General features: G+C 51.6%; 6 protein-coding genes across 6 annotated transcripts; 3 read left to right on the forward strand and 3 right to left on the reverse strand.

Moving 5' to 3' along the window:
- Positions 1–104: 104 nt before the first annotated feature.
- Positions 105–1448, forward strand: GT037_002774 (malate mitochondrial precursor; the record flags this gene model as incomplete). Its single annotated transcript, XM_038927821.1, has 6 exons — positions 105–170; positions 287–404; positions 460–500; positions 554–662; positions 712–806; positions 858–1448. The coding sequence occupies 6 exons, from the start codon at positions 105–107 to the stop codon at positions 1446–1448; spliced, it is 1020 nt and encodes a 339-aa protein (XP_038789099.1).
- Positions 1449–2044: 596 nt separating this feature from the next.
- On the forward strand, positions 2045–3511 carry GT037_002775 (uncharacterized protein; the record flags this gene model as incomplete). The annotated part of the gene is made up of 1 exon (XM_038927822.1): positions 2045–3511. One exon carries the CDS (start codon positions 2045–2047, stop codon positions 3509–3511), a length of 1467 nt encoding a protein of 488 aa, XP_038789100.1.
- A 186-nt stretch (positions 3512–3697) lies between these two features.
- GT037_002776 (carnitine o-acetyltransferase) lies at positions 3698–8839 on the reverse strand (the record flags this gene model as incomplete). Its single annotated transcript, XM_038927823.1, has 5 exons — positions 3698–3787; positions 3839–5538; positions 5603–5648; positions 5722–5758; positions 8469–8839. 5 exons carry the CDS (start codon positions 8837–8839, stop codon positions 3698–3700), a joined length of 2244 nt encoding a protein of 747 aa, XP_038789101.1.
- On the forward strand, positions 6985–7932 carry GT037_002777 (uncharacterized protein; the record flags this gene model as incomplete). The annotated part of the gene is made up of 1 exon (XM_038927824.1): positions 6985–7932. The coding sequence occupies one exon, from the start codon at positions 6985–6987 to the stop codon at positions 7930–7932; it is 948 nt and encodes a 315-aa protein (XP_038789102.1).
- Positions 8840–10917: 2078 nt separating the features above from the next.
- GT037_002778 (uncharacterized protein) lies at positions 10918–12246 on the reverse strand (the record flags this gene model as incomplete). The annotated part of the gene is made up of 4 exons (XM_038927825.1): positions 10918–11334; positions 11387–11476; positions 11539–12026; positions 12078–12246. The coding sequence occupies 4 exons, from the start codon at positions 12244–12246 to the stop codon at positions 10918–10920; spliced, it is 1164 nt and encodes a 387-aa protein (XP_038789103.1).
- Positions 12247–16082: 3836 nt separating this feature from the next.
- GT037_002779 (uncharacterized protein) lies at positions 16083–16829 on the reverse strand (the record flags this gene model as incomplete). The annotated part of the gene is made up of 2 exons (XM_038927826.1): positions 16083–16684; positions 16739–16829. The coding sequence occupies 2 exons, from the start codon at positions 16827–16829 to the stop codon at positions 16083–16085; spliced, it is 693 nt and encodes a 230-aa protein (XP_038789104.1).
- Positions 16830–17528: the final 699 nt, after the last annotated feature.

The following is a 17528-nucleotide window of genomic DNA, read 5'->3' on the forward strand; positions in this document are numbered from 1 at the left end:
CTGACGTTCAAGATTCGCAAAACCTCCCGCAGCTTTCCCACACCACCACCTCCTCTCATCCAGTCCAACCCAGTCTCACGTTCCTCACCCGAATTACAGACATCATGTTCGCTGCCAGACAAGCTTTCTTCCAGGGCTCGCGCCGCTGCTTCTCGGCCTCGGCCCGCCAGGTATGCACATTCCCGGAAGTCGCGACTGTTTTGTTGGTGGGGCGGTTGGCCGCGCTGCAAGATGGCCATGCCATTGGGACTATTGTAGCTCGAGATGCTGACTTTTTATCCTGCAGAACTCAAAGGTCACCGTCCTCGGTGCCGCTGGTGGCATTGGTCAGCCATTGTCCCTGCTGCTCAAGCTCAACCCCAGGGTTAGCAAGCTCTCGCTCTACGACATCCGTCTAGCTCCCGGTAAGCTCCAGTCCATTATACACACGATGCTGTAGTCCTGACAAACGTGATACAGGTGTCGCTGCCGACATTGGCCACATCAACACCAAGAGCGAGGTACGAGAGACGCTCCGAATTGATCCGCGAACCATCTGCTGATACACGACAAGGTCATCGGCCATGACGCCACTCCCTCAGGTCTCGCCGACGCCCTCAAGGGTGCTGAGATCGTCGTCATCCCCGCTGGTGTTCCCCGCAAGCCCGGCATGACCCGTGATGGTGAGCATGCAAACGGCGCATGTTTTGGACACGACTAATCAAGTAACAGACTTGTTCAACACCAACGCCTCCATCGTCCGCGACCTCGCCAAGGCCGTCGCTGACCACGCTCCCGAGGCCAACGTCCTCATCATCTCCAACCCCGTATGTTCATTCCACCCGCTTTCGCGCAAATCCGAATTTTGACAATGTTAGGTCAACTCCACCGTCCCCATCACCGCCGAGGTCTTCAAGTCCAAGGGTGTCTACAACCCCAAGCGTCTCTTTGGTGTCACCACCCTTGACGTTGTCCGTGCCTCCCGCTTCATCTCCCAGCTGAAGAACACCGACCCCGCCACCGAGAACATCACCGTCATCGGCGGTCACTCCGGCGCTACCATTGTTCCTCTCCTGTCCCAATCCGGCTACAACCTCGAGGGCGAGCAGCTCAACAACTACGTCCACCGCGTCCAGTTCGGTGGTGACGAGGTCGTCCAGGCCAAGGACGGTGCTGGCTCTGCCACTCTCTCCATGGCCATGGCCGGTGCCCGTTTCGCCGAGTCGCTCCTCAAGGCTGCCCAGGGCCAGAAGAACGTCATCGAGCCCACATTTGTCGACTCTCCCCTGTTCAAGGACCAGGGCTGCGACTACTTCTCCACCAACGTTGAGCTCGGCCCCAACGGTGTTGAGAAGATCCACCCCGTCGGCAAGATCACCGACCACGAGCAGAAGCTCCTCGACGTTTGCGTCGCTGACCTCGCCAAGAACATCAAGAAGGGTGTTGAGTGGGTCAAGCAGAACCCATAAACTCCTAAAAGGATTTATGAGTGTGTACAATAATAATGACGTGAGCTATGGGTTCTGGATTGGACTGGGTTTAGTTACCATGTCGTAAACTTTGATCTGTACCTTAGCATGCCAAAATCAACTCCTTACGATTCTCCAGCCGGTTGTCGCTTAGCTGTGACTACCTTGCAAATGTACTAACGCGATTTGAAGCATTCCGTTTCCACCACTCATCATCTGCGAATGCACCGACAGCGCCAAGTTCGATACAGTAACCGGTCACGCTGCGATATTGATAGAGCGGAACGCTCCAAGGCTTGTTTCCACCAAGCTGCCAAGCTCTCAGTGCCAGGCAATCTCACTTTGTGTGACGTGGGTGGACAGCCAGAAGCGAGAATTGCTAACCACATTCTCTCGTCCGGATCCTAAGATAGAAAATCAAGGTCGGGGACTATCGCACGCGATAGCGATTCCATTGGATTTCTTGGAGCATGTCCCGTGCGACGTACATGCCATGTGATGTTGGAACTTGTAGCCTCTTACACCTACGCCTCACACTGTTACAGTCGTACTATCACTGTACAACATACTTACCCTAATAGACGAGAGGTGGCAAGATGGCATTTATCGCTTCAAAAATAAGCTGGACCTTTCCCTACGGTGGTCCTACTTACTTGGCACTTCCTGCATCCTATACTTACAACACCACCCGATACGCTATCGAAGAGTACCTATCGACATATCAGAGCGACACTGATGCACCAAGATATATGCACGGCAAAGACATTGTCCAGTCCTCTTGGTCTGGCATCGACACTACTGAAGGCCTAAACCTAGGCGTTTACTGTCTTACATGCGCTGTGCAAGGCGATCAGGATTCGCATGCATGTTTGGATTTCAATCAAGCGGATGCCACGGAAGTATGGATTGATGTTGGTGTAGCAAGAGAAGGAATGGGATCAGATGTTGAAATGCCGACCGGTAACGATGGAAGACCAGGAGATCCACAGAAGGCAATTCGCAACCGCGACTTCGCGTGTGTTTTCCAGATGCAACAAAACGGCCAAGATGAGGGAACGAGCATATCAGACATCATCCTTAGCATGGGCGATGTGACCGGTTCGCCCAACTTCTGGAACGCTACCTATCGCGATGGACGACCGCAGAGCACGATCGATGCTGAACAGCCTAAACCCCTCGAGACCGGACCGTTGATGTTCACCTTTCCTGGCACAGGGAATTTGACTGGATTGAATTCCGATGCAACTATGAAGACATACTTGGAACACGCACTACATGATCCAAATACTCAGTATTGGGGCGATATCTCTTCACTCAAGACTATGCCAGAAGCAGAAGATCTCATCGAAGCAACATGGACCACCAACCCCAACATGGATACAAGCAACGTCGAACCACTATCGATGATGCTAACTTGTCTGGTTTGCCTCGAGCCCTACGAGGTTAACCCTGACAACGATACCCCGTCACCAGCATCACGCTGCAACGATTGGGCCAACGCCGAAGACGAGGTCTACGGCGAGAACACCACCGATAACATAACCGAAATCACAAACGAAGATAACTTTTATTCGCGGGACAACACAACCGCCAGCATCGAGATAGCCATGTTGTATCCCTCCTTCTTTGAGAGCCCTGCAGATATTGGACTCGACATGTGGTTCCACAAACAACCCGACACCATGCTCTTCGCATGTGCTCTAGCCCTCACATCGGGTATACTACCACCGTCGTCGACGTCATATAGTGACATCCAGGAACATACGGCGTACAGTCAAGCCTTCTTTGCGACACAGCCCAAAGGCAAGCATACGCGCGAACAACATGTCTTCTCGGCTGCAAATCCCGGTGAGAAGAGGAAGATGAAAGGCAAGACGCCGAGGCTGCAGAACAGGCGAACCATGATACGGATAATCCGGGGACGAAGGCAGGTATCGCGATTGGTGTCGTGTTGGGAGTGGGCATGGCGGGGTATCTGGCGTGGGTGTGGTGGAGGAAGTGGAAGAATGCGAGGCTGGCGAAGCCGCAGACGCAGCACAAAGAGGGAGGAGTGGCTGATGTAGCTGTTGGAGAAGACAAAGTGTAAAGTATGATCACGATGTATATGGAGTTTAGTTGGTACAACAACGATAAGAAAATACGGCAGACAGAGTCACGGATATGGGCCGAGAATGGAATTGTAATGTTAATATTTGGCATATGAAGAAGTCTATGGCCGTACGAATACAAAGCACGCAGGCGTAATATGCCTACAACTTTGCCTTTGCTGCGTCCAAAGTGGGCAGCATGATATCCCTCATGTCACCGGCGGCCTCGTTGAGGTAGAAGCTCATCTTTTCCTGTTTGTTGTTAGCTTGTATTTCCTTTGTTCCGAAAGCGACTTGACTTACCGAACCGAGTCCCTTTGAGCAGACGTTGAACTGAATGCTGTTCTCGTTGATCATGTAGGCGATGCCCCATCCGTCATCAATGACCTGCGACCATCCGTAACCGTTGAAGTACTCGCTTGACAACTGCGAACTTGAAATGAACCATGTGGAGCTGTATGAGTAGGCTGGGTCCTGGTACAGAGCAGGTACTTCCTCGCCCTCCTTGAGGCACTTCTTCAGTCCGAAGAGATGACGGTCGACACCACGTCCATCGCTAGCATCCGAAATGTACTTGACGTGTGCATCAAGCGCCGCTCTCAACTTGTTCTGGCACTCCTCAGGTGTGGCGTCAGCATCGGCCATGGCGTTGCAGAAAGCGACACTCTCGTCTGAGACGGTCCTGCATGTCTCTGTCCGGCCTTGCTGGAAGCGACGGGTAGCAGCAGATTCGTAGGTAGGACGGTTCTTGCCATAGAACTTGTGGTATGCAAGTTGGATGATCATTTGTACGTAGGCGTCAGGACTGCACTTGAACTTCTTGATCAAACCCTTGCCGTAGCCTTGGTATGCCTGTACTCTGAGCTCGTGTGCGCCAATCTGGCTGGCGAAATGTGCTTGCGCGTCGGCAATGTCCTGTTGCAGCTCCTTGTTGATCTCGAATCGAAGGGGTTTCGGGTTGGGGAGGTCGGAGCGTACGTTGGGATCGTCAAAGGGAAGGGCGTTGCTGAAGATTTGCTGGTTCGCATAGTCGTTGAGGCGGTGGGTGGGTGTACCGTCCATCATGGAGTGCTCGCCCATGAAACCTGATGTGCCGTTCTCGTTGACAATAAATTGGAGGGGCTTGTCGTACCAGCGGTTTGCGCCGTCGCCGTGCCAATATTGGTGTGCGCGCTCTTCGAGCGTGACGGGAGAAGCGTCGTCGAGGCAGACGATGAATGATGCGGCTTCAATCTCCTGAAGGGTTGCGGCATTGACGCTCGAAGCAGCCTTGAGCTTGGGATATACGTCTGACCAGACATCACGGTTTTGAGACGTGAGGCTGCCGACTGCGGGTGCCTTTTCAGCCTTGTCGTAAACGCGCTTGAACTGGAGCTCGAGCTCGCTGGTGTTGAGTTGCTTTCCATTGATCTCGTGGGCAATCTTCCAGAACTGGTTCTTCCTGATGGCGATAATATGCGCGTTCTCCTTGTAAGGGTGCTTTACGCTGGTGTCTGACGGCTTCTTGGGGACACGGCAGCAGTTGAACATGTGCTCGTAGGAGCTCATGGCCATGGGGAGCTTCTTCATGTACTCGGGCTCCAGACTGCCTTGATCGACCATCTTCTTGAACTCGAGCACGGCTGTTGACAGGGCAGCAGCACGCTTTGCCGGGTTTCGCCTCTTCCTGTCATCGCGGTGCGAGTAGAAGTAGCTGACGTATGGCACGACGGGGTCGCGGTAGGCCATGTAGGCGGCATCGTTCCACCACTCGTAGATCCAATTCCTGTGCTTGGGGTCCTCTCTCCGCTCCACCAAGCGCTTCTGTAGTCTCTCTCCGGGGCCACCAGGGGCTACGAATTCGTTGACAGCTTTTGTGGTCGCGTCGAATTCCTTCTGGGAGAGGAGTGGGTGAACGGACTTGAGGTATCGCTTTGCGGTTTCCTCTAGTGTGGGAACGGGGAGTCGTGGGAGAGAATCTTCAAAGCGCAGCATGGCGCCTTTGCTGTGGTCCTCCTTGTAGCCTGCGCAGACATGGCCGTCAGCTCTGCAATGTCTCAAGCATGTGAATAGAGCGTGTCCACTTACCCGCTGGCAAACTCGACTGTTTTCTTGCTGGCGCCATTGCGACAATCTATGCGCGTCGAATATCAGCATACATCCCCCCCCACTATACGTCTGTTTACACTGCAGCAACAACAACATACTCTGGGCTTTGCAAAGGCGGACTGGTTCAAAATAGGTCTGCGGAGTATCGAGGCGGGTGCTCGCGCGCGTGCAGCTCTGCTGAACATCACAAATGAAGATATGTAAAGTAACAAGGGGAAAAATGACAGAATATGATATCAAGAGTCCTAGCTTCAGCAGATCCGAGGCCAAATGAGCACGCGCTGGCTGCGATGACAATGGTGGAGCTGTGAATCCAAGGAGCCGAGGTTGTCGGACTAAGGTTAGAGACGATGCCGGTGACGTGATGCCTGCAGGCTTATGGCCGTTTGACCGGATGAGCACATGCGACCGTCTTTATATCTTTTGCACCATGTGCCAGAACATCCAAGACACCAAGGCCACGTTTTCCATTCCAGCCTGTTTGCGAATTGCCATCCATCCGGAGTCTTCAGCATCGCGATTCTGGGGTGCCCCGCGCTGACCTCCCCACTAAACACGGGCGCGACGAGCCGGCAATTTCGCTCAGGAGCCGAGGGAGGCATTTCTCGACCGAGCTTGGGAAACGCGACGCGCAAGGTCATCAAGAGCCTCATACTAATCATGTGACGGATGAGGCTCTGAGCATCATGTGATTAAAGAGGCTCGAGTCAGCCACAGAGCCACAGTCCGTACCAACGTGTCCGTGTCCACACCTTTGCCCTTCGGCATCGGCGGCGGATGCGCCCGAGGGCATCTATGCTTAGTACGTCAGCTGCAAGAGCAACGAATACGATTTGTTCGTGAGCAGAAATCTCCAATGCGAATCCCATGTTGAAGAGCACGTTCCCCGCACACGGGTCCGGGGGACGGGTGCTTCAAGCTGTCTGCGAAGTATACCTGCATGTTGTGGTTGACGTTCGCAAGTTCCTCTCTTGATCCACCTGATGACCTCAAATTTCAGCAAATGGGATACATGCATGTTGATTTGTTGCTCTGCTATAGGTCTTGAATATACTACAGAAGTATCTTTTGACCAGTTAGGTGGATGTGTAGGGAATTGTAGAATGTCAGGGCAGCAAAGTCTATGGCTAGACGACACCACCGTCCTGTCGTGTCCTTGAACAATGCCGTATACTCTTCCCGTGAGCGCTTCCCCAACACCTAGGTACCCAATGGACAGGTCGGACACGTACACCACGTAAGAACGTAAGAATGTGACGTCAAGACACGTCTCCATCTGACGAGTATAAGCACTGCACTTCAGCGCTTTCAATGCCCTCGAAACACATCCATCTTGTCTCACACAGCCCACAACAGCGACTATGCCCGCAGATCCCTCGAAAGACCGTCTCCTAATAACCTCTGCGTCTGGTAAACAAGCTGGCAAACTCCTCCCTCTACTCTCCGAATGGCAGAACATCCGCCTAGCCGTCCACTCCTCCTCCTCCAAAACCCGTCTCCAACAAGACTATCCCCGTGCTGAAGTGATCCAAGCCGACCTTTACTCCCCTTCAGACTGCGCCTCACTCCTCAAAAATGTTACCACAGCCATCCACATAGGCCCCTCCTACCACCCCCACGAACCAGAAATCGGCAAAATGATGATTGACGCCGCCGTTGCCGCCTACTCTGATGGCAACGGGGTGTTCAAGCATTTCATATTGAGTAGTGTGTTGAACAGCCAGTTCAGTAAAATGTTGAATCATGACTGTAAACGAGTCGTCGAGGAATGGATAATGGAATCTGGGATTCCATTCACCATTCTTCAGCCGAGCACATTTATGGATAACATACCTGTCGCTATGCTGGCACAACAGGATAAACCGGTGTATCCTGCCCTATGGAGTACGGAAAATAGGTTCTCGATGCTTGCATTGAGTGACTTGGCTGAAGTGTTCAAGGTTGTAGCGGAGGAACGGGAGAAGCATTTTTATGCGCAGTATCCGCTTACGTCGACACATCAGCCTATCAGTTTTGGAGAGGCGTTGCGTGTCGTTGAGGGGAAGATTGGTAAACAGATGATGGTCGAGAAGAAGGCGTTTGGGGACGCGGTGGATGCTCTGCTAAAGAGGTTGTTTAAGCTTGAAGATGCTGCGCAGGCGGATAGGCGGAGTAGAGATACTGCGGAAAGGATGATTTTGTTCTATGATGCGAGAGGGCTGGTGGGGAACAGCAATGTGTTGGAGTGGGTGCTGGGGAGGGATGCGTGTCAGTTTGAAGAGTTTGTTGATCAGGCGGTTAGTGGCAAAGGAGAACAAAGCACGAGATGAGCGACGCAGCGGACCGGTACGTAGACATTGCATGATAACGATTTTGTATTTGCCTTCGTCTTGCATGACGAGATTGTGCTCGCTCTCCCAGTCTTGCGTGTTAAATGGTCTCTGATTGTGAACCGGATATAGCAGAAATGACCCCAACACCAACGCTGAACAGATAGAGAAACAGCGGCAGTTGCATGTCTATCCAGACAATAGCAATGCCATGAGAAAGACCGGAAAATCCAAGCCCGAGAATATGTTGTAAATATAAACATAAGAAACGTCGCAGTGACAGTATGAAGACAATGTTTGTGTGGTGAGTGTTTGAGCATGCGATCAACTCTTGTATCGCAAGTTGTTTCGTGATTCGGACACCGGGGAACCCGATGGTGTCTGTTTGGTATCCGAGCTGTCAGATGTTTGGAGGTTCGGTGGGTAGACGTCCCGTTATGTCGTGTTTCAGGTCGCAACGGATATGCATGCGGATTATGGCAAGCCGCGAAATTCCATCATCAAATATGTTGTTGAATAATTCGTGTCCTTAATACTCCGACCAATGGCAGTCTTCGCCGACTTTCTCAAACTCCAAACTCCTGTTCATCCTTCGTCGTGCGCGTTCTTCGCGGCCAAGGCAGCAAAAGAGTCGCGCGAGGCCGCTACGCTTCCGGGGTTCAAGACCCTCGTAAGGGTTTGCTTTCCTAGTCGAGCTTGTTGACGATGTTGGGCTGAGAGGAATGGTAGCATCGGCGAAGATGTCGCGGACCTTTTCTGATTGCTTCTCGGATGTGCTGGAGTATGGCGAAGGTGTTTGCGATGAATCCGAGGGAAATGACGTGTCGAGTGGAGAGAGCATCTGCATTTGGCGGTTTGCTCGTGGAGAGCTGGGAAGCCCACTAGGCGATTGTGGTTGGTAAGACATAGCGTAAGATTTGCGTACAGCGAGAACGGGTTTTGCGATGTGATCTTAAGAAGAGAAGCGTATCGTTGATATATGCAACCGTATCCGGGGGGTTAATGGATGTCTGTTAAGAAGCGAATAAAGCCGTTATATGAGAGAAACAATGTTTGTATGACAAGGAAAGGCACCAAGGGGACACAGAGGCGTATATGCTTATGCCGATCACCAACCTGCCGTGGCCGCAATTATATGCTACCCAGGGGGATGACATGCAAGGTCTCTCCACGCCAAGGGTCCGACGCCCTCGACGCCGTAAAATGATGGCCAGGGGCAGCGCGGGGCAGCGAATATCCGCCACCAAATATCACCGGACTCAAGCTGTCACTGCCGCAAAATAGGCTTTTGCAGCAAGGCGAAGTATTATCCGCAGTTTCATAGGCGAGAATTTGTGTTCTTTCGTGTTGGATGTCGCGGCTCTCGTCCAACCGCAACAGTCGCGTCGCGCATAACACCAACAGCGCGCTGCAAAGCGGCGTCTGGCGTACAGGCGCAGCTGGCGTGCATGAAGTTCTGAAACCGTGCCGTCTTCATGCGGTAAGGCTAGACCCAACGTTGCTATAGATCTGAGGCCCGAGCACGAAAAGAGTCAGCGAACGTGTTCCTTGGAAACGAGGCCAGCAAGGCTGTTTGTTGGGCGTGGCTCGTTTGTTTTTCCTGACCCATGTCCACTCCTTGAAACGGCTTCTACGTCGCACGTCTGTTGGAAACAAACGACGGCTCGCTCGTCAACAGACCGCGCCGCGTATGTTGTTAATAGTCGTCCATTTCCCATGTTCATGCAAGATATGGGAGGAGTCGTTCCGTTACATGTCATCCCGCGAATGCGCCGACGAGAATCCACCGGTTGAAGTCGTGTGCTGACAACATCGGACCGTACAGTGTTGGATGGTGAGTGCCGGCGTGGACAGTGACACGACGATTGTGTTGTATGCAGTTGGAGGTAGGCTACCATGCTGATTGTCTTGCATGGAGATCTACCGACGGACAGCTGACGACATTTGGCTATATCTACGCGAGCTGGATACTTCGTGCTTGATAATTGTTGGTATGTTGCCGGCATCGCTATGTACGGCACAGTACCATCCCTGGGATCATTTAATCCTTCGCGAAGCTTATCTTGCTCGTGCCCAGCCGCGTCTCATGAGACACAGTGAAAACCTTCAAGCTCTTGTTGAGAGAGATGCCACGAAAATACGTAGGTACGGTTCAGATGGACCGGCATTGCTGAGCGCATCGATGTGCAGCTGTCGCAGGCCAAGTCATCATGTGCGAAAGAAAAATCGCGCGTGCGCAGCATGTCGAGACTGCCTTGCCAGGTATGTGCGCTGCACGCCTCGATAGCGAGTGCGGCGTGGTCGCTCTGCCGTACAGTAGGCGTTGGGTGGCACGGTTGGACAACGCAAAGCCTTATCTAGTGCCCAATCTGATGTGCAACATGCATGCAGCCCAGATGGACAACCCTGCGTTATAGAAGCACAAATTTAGCGAGAGGTAGGACAGACAAAACCACCTCAATTGTGAAGCGCAAATGACGATGTAATCGCTATACGGACAGATACGCTAACCCCAAACGGACGAGATGTGCCCGGATCCAGACACCTTCACAACAACTGACAATCTTTCCCTTTGCCGCACAAAAACTAACACGAGATGCCAAAACAGGTTTTCAGCTCCATCACATGACAATACGAACGAGAATCTATTTCGAGCTCATCTGCCGTGAATACAAACTATGATCATGAAAGATATGGGTATAGAACTCCGAGGCACATATTATACCTAACCAGAATCTTTGTCAGCCTGTCAGCCAAGTGATCAGCCTGGCCTTAAGCGCCTCGCTTGCGAATAAAAACTTGAATTAAGATCTCTTTCGCGAATACATCCAAACCAAGTGGTGGCTTCTATAACCCGATTGGCCGTTAAGTCTCCGTCGTAAACAAACATCTGTGCCATACATCGCATATTCACTGCTCTCAGCTTGCCCTATATAATGGGCAAGGAGCCCAAGAGTGCGCATGTGCAGAGCTCGTGGGATGTTCTCAGTGGGATGTCGCCTCATAGATGCTCTCGAAATCTTTGATAGCCAGCTTGTCGGCGTCCTCAGTGAGTTTCTTAGGTACTTCCAGCTTGAAGTGTTCCATATACCGTTCGACCTCGCTTAGCATGACACCCCAATGGCCACAGATATATGCATGTTCGATGGCGATGGTGAGACGACCACGATGTTGACCTTGAGGAGGGCGAGTTACCCCGTGCCGAAGTCGCAGTAGGGATATGTCCGCGGTCAAGTTTGGCTTGGCTCTGGTGGTCATGATATTTGTAGGGACCCAAGAGGAGGCAGTCTTGTTGGTGCTGTCGGACGTTCCATAATTCTTAAGCTTGTGTTGCATCGTACTGCGAAGGTTTCCGAGCTTGTTCTTCAAGTCGGTACCATTGTCAAGGCCTCTGACCCAAAGCTAACGGAATTAGCACCATGATTCTATGTTCAGAACTTCTGGGTTTGCTCACCATCATTTGTGCAACAATCGTACATCCTCTTCCGGCAGATTCGACGCGAGAGAGGAAGCCACCTAACCACAAAAATGCCAATGGAATGTACTATACGGTGGTGAATCAGCACGTGTATAGAATAGACGAGGAAAACGAGAACATGAACTTACAGTTGTCATTTCAAGCAGAGTCATCTCAAAATTGAGTAGTGTCTTGTAGTCCAGATTGACTGGTGATGCTTTGCAGTAAAGGGCCCGGTTGAGACCGTTCAGGGCGCGTGTACTGCCTGCTTCTAGTATTCCGTTATCGGCAATATGTGGAGCACTCATGCGGTTGAGGTTGAGGTATAGTGGTAAAGAATGTGGCGTAACTACAAGAGCCTGGGATGAGCCTGCGTGTAAAAGGGAAGCAGAAGGCTGAGTTGGGAGACGGACAGCGCTACGGGGAGCGCTTTGAGGTTCCGGACCGTCAATTGCCTCTAGGCGTGCTATGGTGTCAGGATCAAGCTGGCTAATATCTACCTCACCACGCCGAAAGTGATCATTGATTTCCTGTTGGACCCGTGCTACCTCTTTTCTGTCCTTGTTCTTGAGATGCATGGACAGCTCGGTCTTGAGCTTTCTGCTTTCGTCGTTATACGCCATCCATGATTCGGGGCCTATTGATCCTGCATTAGCGACCCGTGAAGCTTACGCTTTCTTGTACTTACTGTGACTGCCAACGCTTAGATCTCGGATGTGCTCGTCGCTATCGCTTTCTCCGTCTACCAGGTCATTTTTCGCGGCCTCGGAGTTGTTGCTATCGCTGCTGTAGTAGTCCATGTTGATGTGTGAAGTGGCAGGCCTGGGCTTGAGATTATCGCTGTTGTCAGCGGCCATCGTGGCAGATTGCAGGCGAATATCTGCGAAGGGAGGTGCACCCATTTGATATCACAGTTCCAGTAGCTGAGATTCGAGAACCGGAGAGGCAGACCCTGAAGTTGGTGGGGTACTTATACGTAGGCGGGAGTCGTGGGAGCTTTCGCTTAGCGTCTGTGTGAAGCTATGCTCACTTTTACGACAAAGGGAGGAGCGGGGAGGCCACAAGCAAGGCAATGAGGATCCAAGAACCACGAAAGAATAGCGGTACGGCCGTATGTACATCTTATGGTCATGACCAGGCAAAGCTGATCGCATCGCAGCGTCTCGATACTACCTTCCTTGACGATCCGATCCTCCACCGACACCTCCTCGATCGCCAACAGGGACTGATACCGGCGAACTTGCACACCCCTCGTATCTCTCAGGGGCGAGAGTACCTAGAACTCTCTATCATGTTGCTGACATAGTGGTCAGATATTGATCTGTTGTTGAGCTTGCGAGTCCAAGATGTTTGGTCCTATCAACCCCATGTGGACGCACACCAGCTGGCGACAAAACCCAAACGCTGGTAGTCCAGGGAAGCGATTATTGCAGGCCGACGATGAGCTATGGCATAGATCGACTGTCCTTCAACGGATGCGGATTCCGAATACCCGCGCTGCCGCTTCCGCACCATAGCGACACAGTATGTGATCGATCAACGTGTCAACGACAATATCGAGATAGGGCTGGCAAGGCAAATGCTTCCAAGCAGAGGCGCAGTAGTGCACAGTCATCGCTGGAAAGCCTGACGGGCAGTTTACAAAGCATCAAAGGAGACAAAGGACGCATATCTTACCAGACATCCTCTGGGAAGAGAGTCATTCTGTAACATGGCCGGAAGACACCAAGTGCGATCTGAGTTAGACCGTGGGAGCGTTCAGTATAAGAGCGTTTCTGAGATCCGGTCACAAAGGTAATGGTGCGACCAGGACATGTCGCCCTACGTTTGCGGCCGAGAGGCAAGACTCGTGGACAAGGAGCGGCTGTCAAGAAACGAAGAGTTCTTCCTCACATATCGGAGTATGCGAGAATCTTCCGGGCAATGCAGACGAATAGCATTTGCGAAGTTCAACTTGGCTCTCAAAGATACACAAGATGGCAAATCTGAGCATCGCCGAGAAGAAAGTATAGGGAGATGCTTAGAGTGCGTATACTGATTCGTGGGCAGTCGCAAATTTTGAGCCGTCGTAACCTGGCTTCTTCCGGAGACATGAGATCAGCTTCGCGCTTGCCAGGATTTGCATGTGGCAACCTGGAGAGCGTAAAGACGTTCATAGCATGCCATACGGTCGCAAGGAATTCATATCTGTGGTATTCATTCGCGTAGATGTTGAACGACAGCGAACTGTGGTGATGACCAAGAGGGTTGGCTCGAGATGATATGGTCGTCTTGACTCTGATGAGATGGGGTATTCCAGGTTTTTGACCATTTCGATGGAAGCTTGAACGACACCACGTGCGTGTAAGCCAGTGGCCGCAACAGCCATCATATGCATTCGCCGGTAGACTACCACAGCAGTAGTTTTGGGACGCTTCAAGAATGGTACTCCCACTTCTCCAGTTTAAGGAAGAGATGCTGCCATGGGCATAACCTCTTTCGCGACAGTAGAACGAGATATCCTGACAGGATGAAGAGGATAGCATTGCAGCCTATTTATCTTCATGGTACGGCATCAACAGGCGAGAGAATCCGTCCTGAGTATGCGATTCTCTGCTTGACGCCGATGAAGATCCCCACAATCTTAAGGAAGAACGTATAGGCATGTGTTGAGGCTCCGTGCGGCGAGACGTATCCCTGGAAATAGACGGATCCGCGCCGCATACGGTTGGGCCAACCATCCAGAATGTGCTATGGTTATGATGAAGAGGTTTTGCGACAGTTGACTGAGCTGCATGTGGAAGTATCGTGTATGGTGCAACATGAGTAGCGTTCAAGATGACAGAGGAGCCGCCTTGCGTAACAGCCACTGCGCGCGAGTGAAACATTATGTTCCCGAGCTCTCTCTAGACATATGAGAGTATGGATCCCAAGAAGTGATATTTAGCGACAAGGCCATTGACCGTTACTGCAGGACCCGTAGAATGGGAGCCGTTCTTCTTCAAGCGACGAAAACCAGGATTCGGAACCACTTTGCTTCTTGGAGATGATTAGAGACATAGGGAGCCAGATGGCTGTTTGTTAGCCATATCTTCTATACCGGAACTCGTACGTTACTGGAGAACGAAAACCATAAACGGATATGGTGATGTCGCGTAGTGCGAAGCAGTCGCTCGGCAAGCATGGGCGCCATGTGCAGTCGAATGCGTACTGCTGGTCCGGTGCAGTAGTCATTACTGTCGAACTGTTGCATCAAGTCGCTTTGGTCAACAGGGGCTTATGTGCTTTTCAATCGGTGCTCGCGTTGAGTGTAGTCGATGAATGGCTGCAACGGTGTTGCTGATGGGTGTGTGCGTGTGTAACGATTCGGTCGAGACAAGCGGGTCCACTGGCGCCGAGGATACCTGCGGAGATGGCTCGGCTTCCGCTGTCGCGACAGCGTCATCATTCCTTGTCGCGTCTTTGTTCTTCCCTTATCATCATCTCCCTATGAACCATCGCAATCCCGCCTCTTCAACCAGTGTGCAGTTTTCGAATGTCTCGTGGTAACTTCGTAACTGAGCGTCTCATAGTAACCGGTCGAGGTTTTGGCGTTGTGGCTGTCTCGCCCAGCCGCGAATCGAGTTCCGGGCAGGCCTCGAAGTTCGAGGACTTGGAACATGAAGCACCGTGGGCCTTCAGCTCAAGGTGCGACAGAGACATCGTCTCGCGCATGCGGAAGTATAGGAAAAGAGGCAGAGGAAGAGCTAACAATGTAGTGCATCTTGAACGATCTCTTATGAGCTTCGACTGGGTCTGAGGCAGGATCGCTGCGTCACATACAAAGACAAGAAGCTGAAAATGAATTGCTTTGATAGTTGACCCTACTGGAAGTAAATAATTCACCTGGTCAGGATGTGATCATGTAATAAGGTCAGTGCTCAACAGAGAGTCGTCAGGAACGGAGGGTCCGCACACAATATCCGCCACGCCACCAGACGCTATATTCGGTTCACGATCGGATTAGCTGACTATCTTGGTTTCTAGCAGATATCCGAGAGATTTCATGTTTCAATCTCTCTTCGAGACCACATTATGGTGCAGCATACCGTCTCCCGACATCGAAGGCTAGAGCAAAAGAAAACACAGTTGGTCTCACATCCAAGTTGGATTGTGCAAGACATACGTATGCACTGTGTAGACTACTAGTTCTACCGTTGCTATACTACTTGGTACGATGTGTCTTGTAGCCGATACCCATCGCTGTACGTCACGCGTGTCTGAAGCTGCTATCATACCATCCTCACAGCTTCCGTCACCGCAGATAGCAATTTATCTCGCAAAATTCTCCAGCGGTCTTTCCTGAGTTCGTATGACTCCGTTCCAATCTTCGTCGGTCGAGTTAAGGTTTGGTGTGGCTGCGCAGACGGCTGACCTGGTTGTTGCGAAATGGAAGACTGGCCCAAGGCATGGTTATAAGCAGGATATGGGCCACGGGGCCTTTGGGCAGGCCGGGGGATATCCGGCGAAGGTGTCATTTCCTGACGCTCATTTTGCTCAGTGTGCCGTCAATGGATAAACAGCATGCATGATGCATTGTGGCTTGAGAGGTTACGCCCCAAAGGATTTTTACACTCGATTACTATGGATTACTATCCGTCGCTATGCTCGCGCGCCACATTCCCACGCCAACATTAGGACGTGCCTGAGAACCCATTCCCAGGGTCTCGTCCATTTACACACGTCCAAGTGCTACCTGAATTCTTTTAGGTCCTCGCGACTGAGGGCGCCACGGTGGTGCATAAGGAAGCGCTTCGTCCCCGCTTAGCTTCCGTTTTCGAGGCTCTGGCATGTCTTCGAGAGCCTTTAAGTATGCATCATGCCTCACACGCTTCCATGAACTACCACCGCTTCCATTCTTAACTCTGAACATCCAGAACTGCCTAGTCTCTTTCAAATTCAAAGAATTTGAAAGCGCTGAAGACGCACAAGCAATCGCTTTAAGATCTCTCATGGTGATATAGCGGACTAGGACCTCCTGGATGGGATAGAGGCGTAGTGCTGAAACGAGGCCGTTGCTATCGTTGTTTTTACCCCGAATACGCGTTGTAAGAAAGCTTGGAGATGGTACCTTGACGTCCTCCATCTCACTAAGCAGCCGCGCAATGCATTCGTCAAGCCGGGGAGTATGTTCGAGTTCTCTCACTCCGGTGGGACGGACGGTGCGAGATGATGACGATGTTGATGTGGAGAGCGAAGCCTCTTTGGCTCCGAGCGCGACGAAGATTTCGGGAGGATTAGCTTGGGTATGGTGTTTTCCCTCCATCTGCGTTCGCCCTGCGTGTTGTCAGAAACAATTGAAAAGACAGGCATGTATTGTTCGTATCATACCGGCTGTGTTTGTTGTTCCACGACCCCGCACTCCGTACGTTCTGATGCTTTGCCCTGAGAAGCCGTCAGAGGTTGGGGTGACCCGAGACATCCCGTTCGAGTGATCCGAGTAGGTGAGCTGGTTGACACAGTCGTCGCGGAGTATTGCGATTACGCCTTATCGGTGTAGTCCTGGCCTTCGCAATGTTGCAGAAACAGCAGTAGTTTGAGTGAACTCGCAGCGGCTTTGTTCTTACTAAAAACGATCTAGGGTCCATTCGATTCAATCGCGTCGTCTGTGCTCTGAAGTCGCCTCTAGATCTCAAACTGCTCAGGCGCCTCAAACCGCGCGTCCAAGCTGATCAGGGAAACATTCTAATCATATTCACCTCAGACGATGAATGAGCGACCCTGCGGATTCAAGTTGCCACCTTTTGTGCGAGAACCTATGGGTATCAAGAGCTGGGAGAAGAAATGGCAATACAGAACGGTATGGAAATTGAGTCCTCATACGCGCAAATGTGTGACAATTGTCGTGAAAACAACGCACAAGCAAACTTGATAAGTCACTTATCATAAGTTCAGAAGGTCAGCGCAGTGAATGTGAAGGTTTCATCCTAGTGGTCATATCTGCTACGCTCAGGGAAATTGTCGAGTATTGTCGATCGACAATGTACTGGTTCACTCTGATCCCTTCGTACAGAGTAATGTGCCATCGACCTGAGTATTGGCTGCGGATGAAACTCACCGTGAGATCCTTGTCTCGAGCATACGCTCCTCTGGTATTTCTTTCCTGGTTGGAATTATATAG

Source organism: Alternaria burnsii, assembly GCF_013036055.1.
Source record: "Alternaria burnsii strain CBS107.38 chromosome Unknown 746, whole genome shotgun sequence".
In the NCBI taxonomy this organism is placed as follows: domain Eukaryota; kingdom Fungi; phylum Ascomycota; class Dothideomycetes; order Pleosporales; family Pleosporaceae; genus Alternaria; species Alternaria burnsii.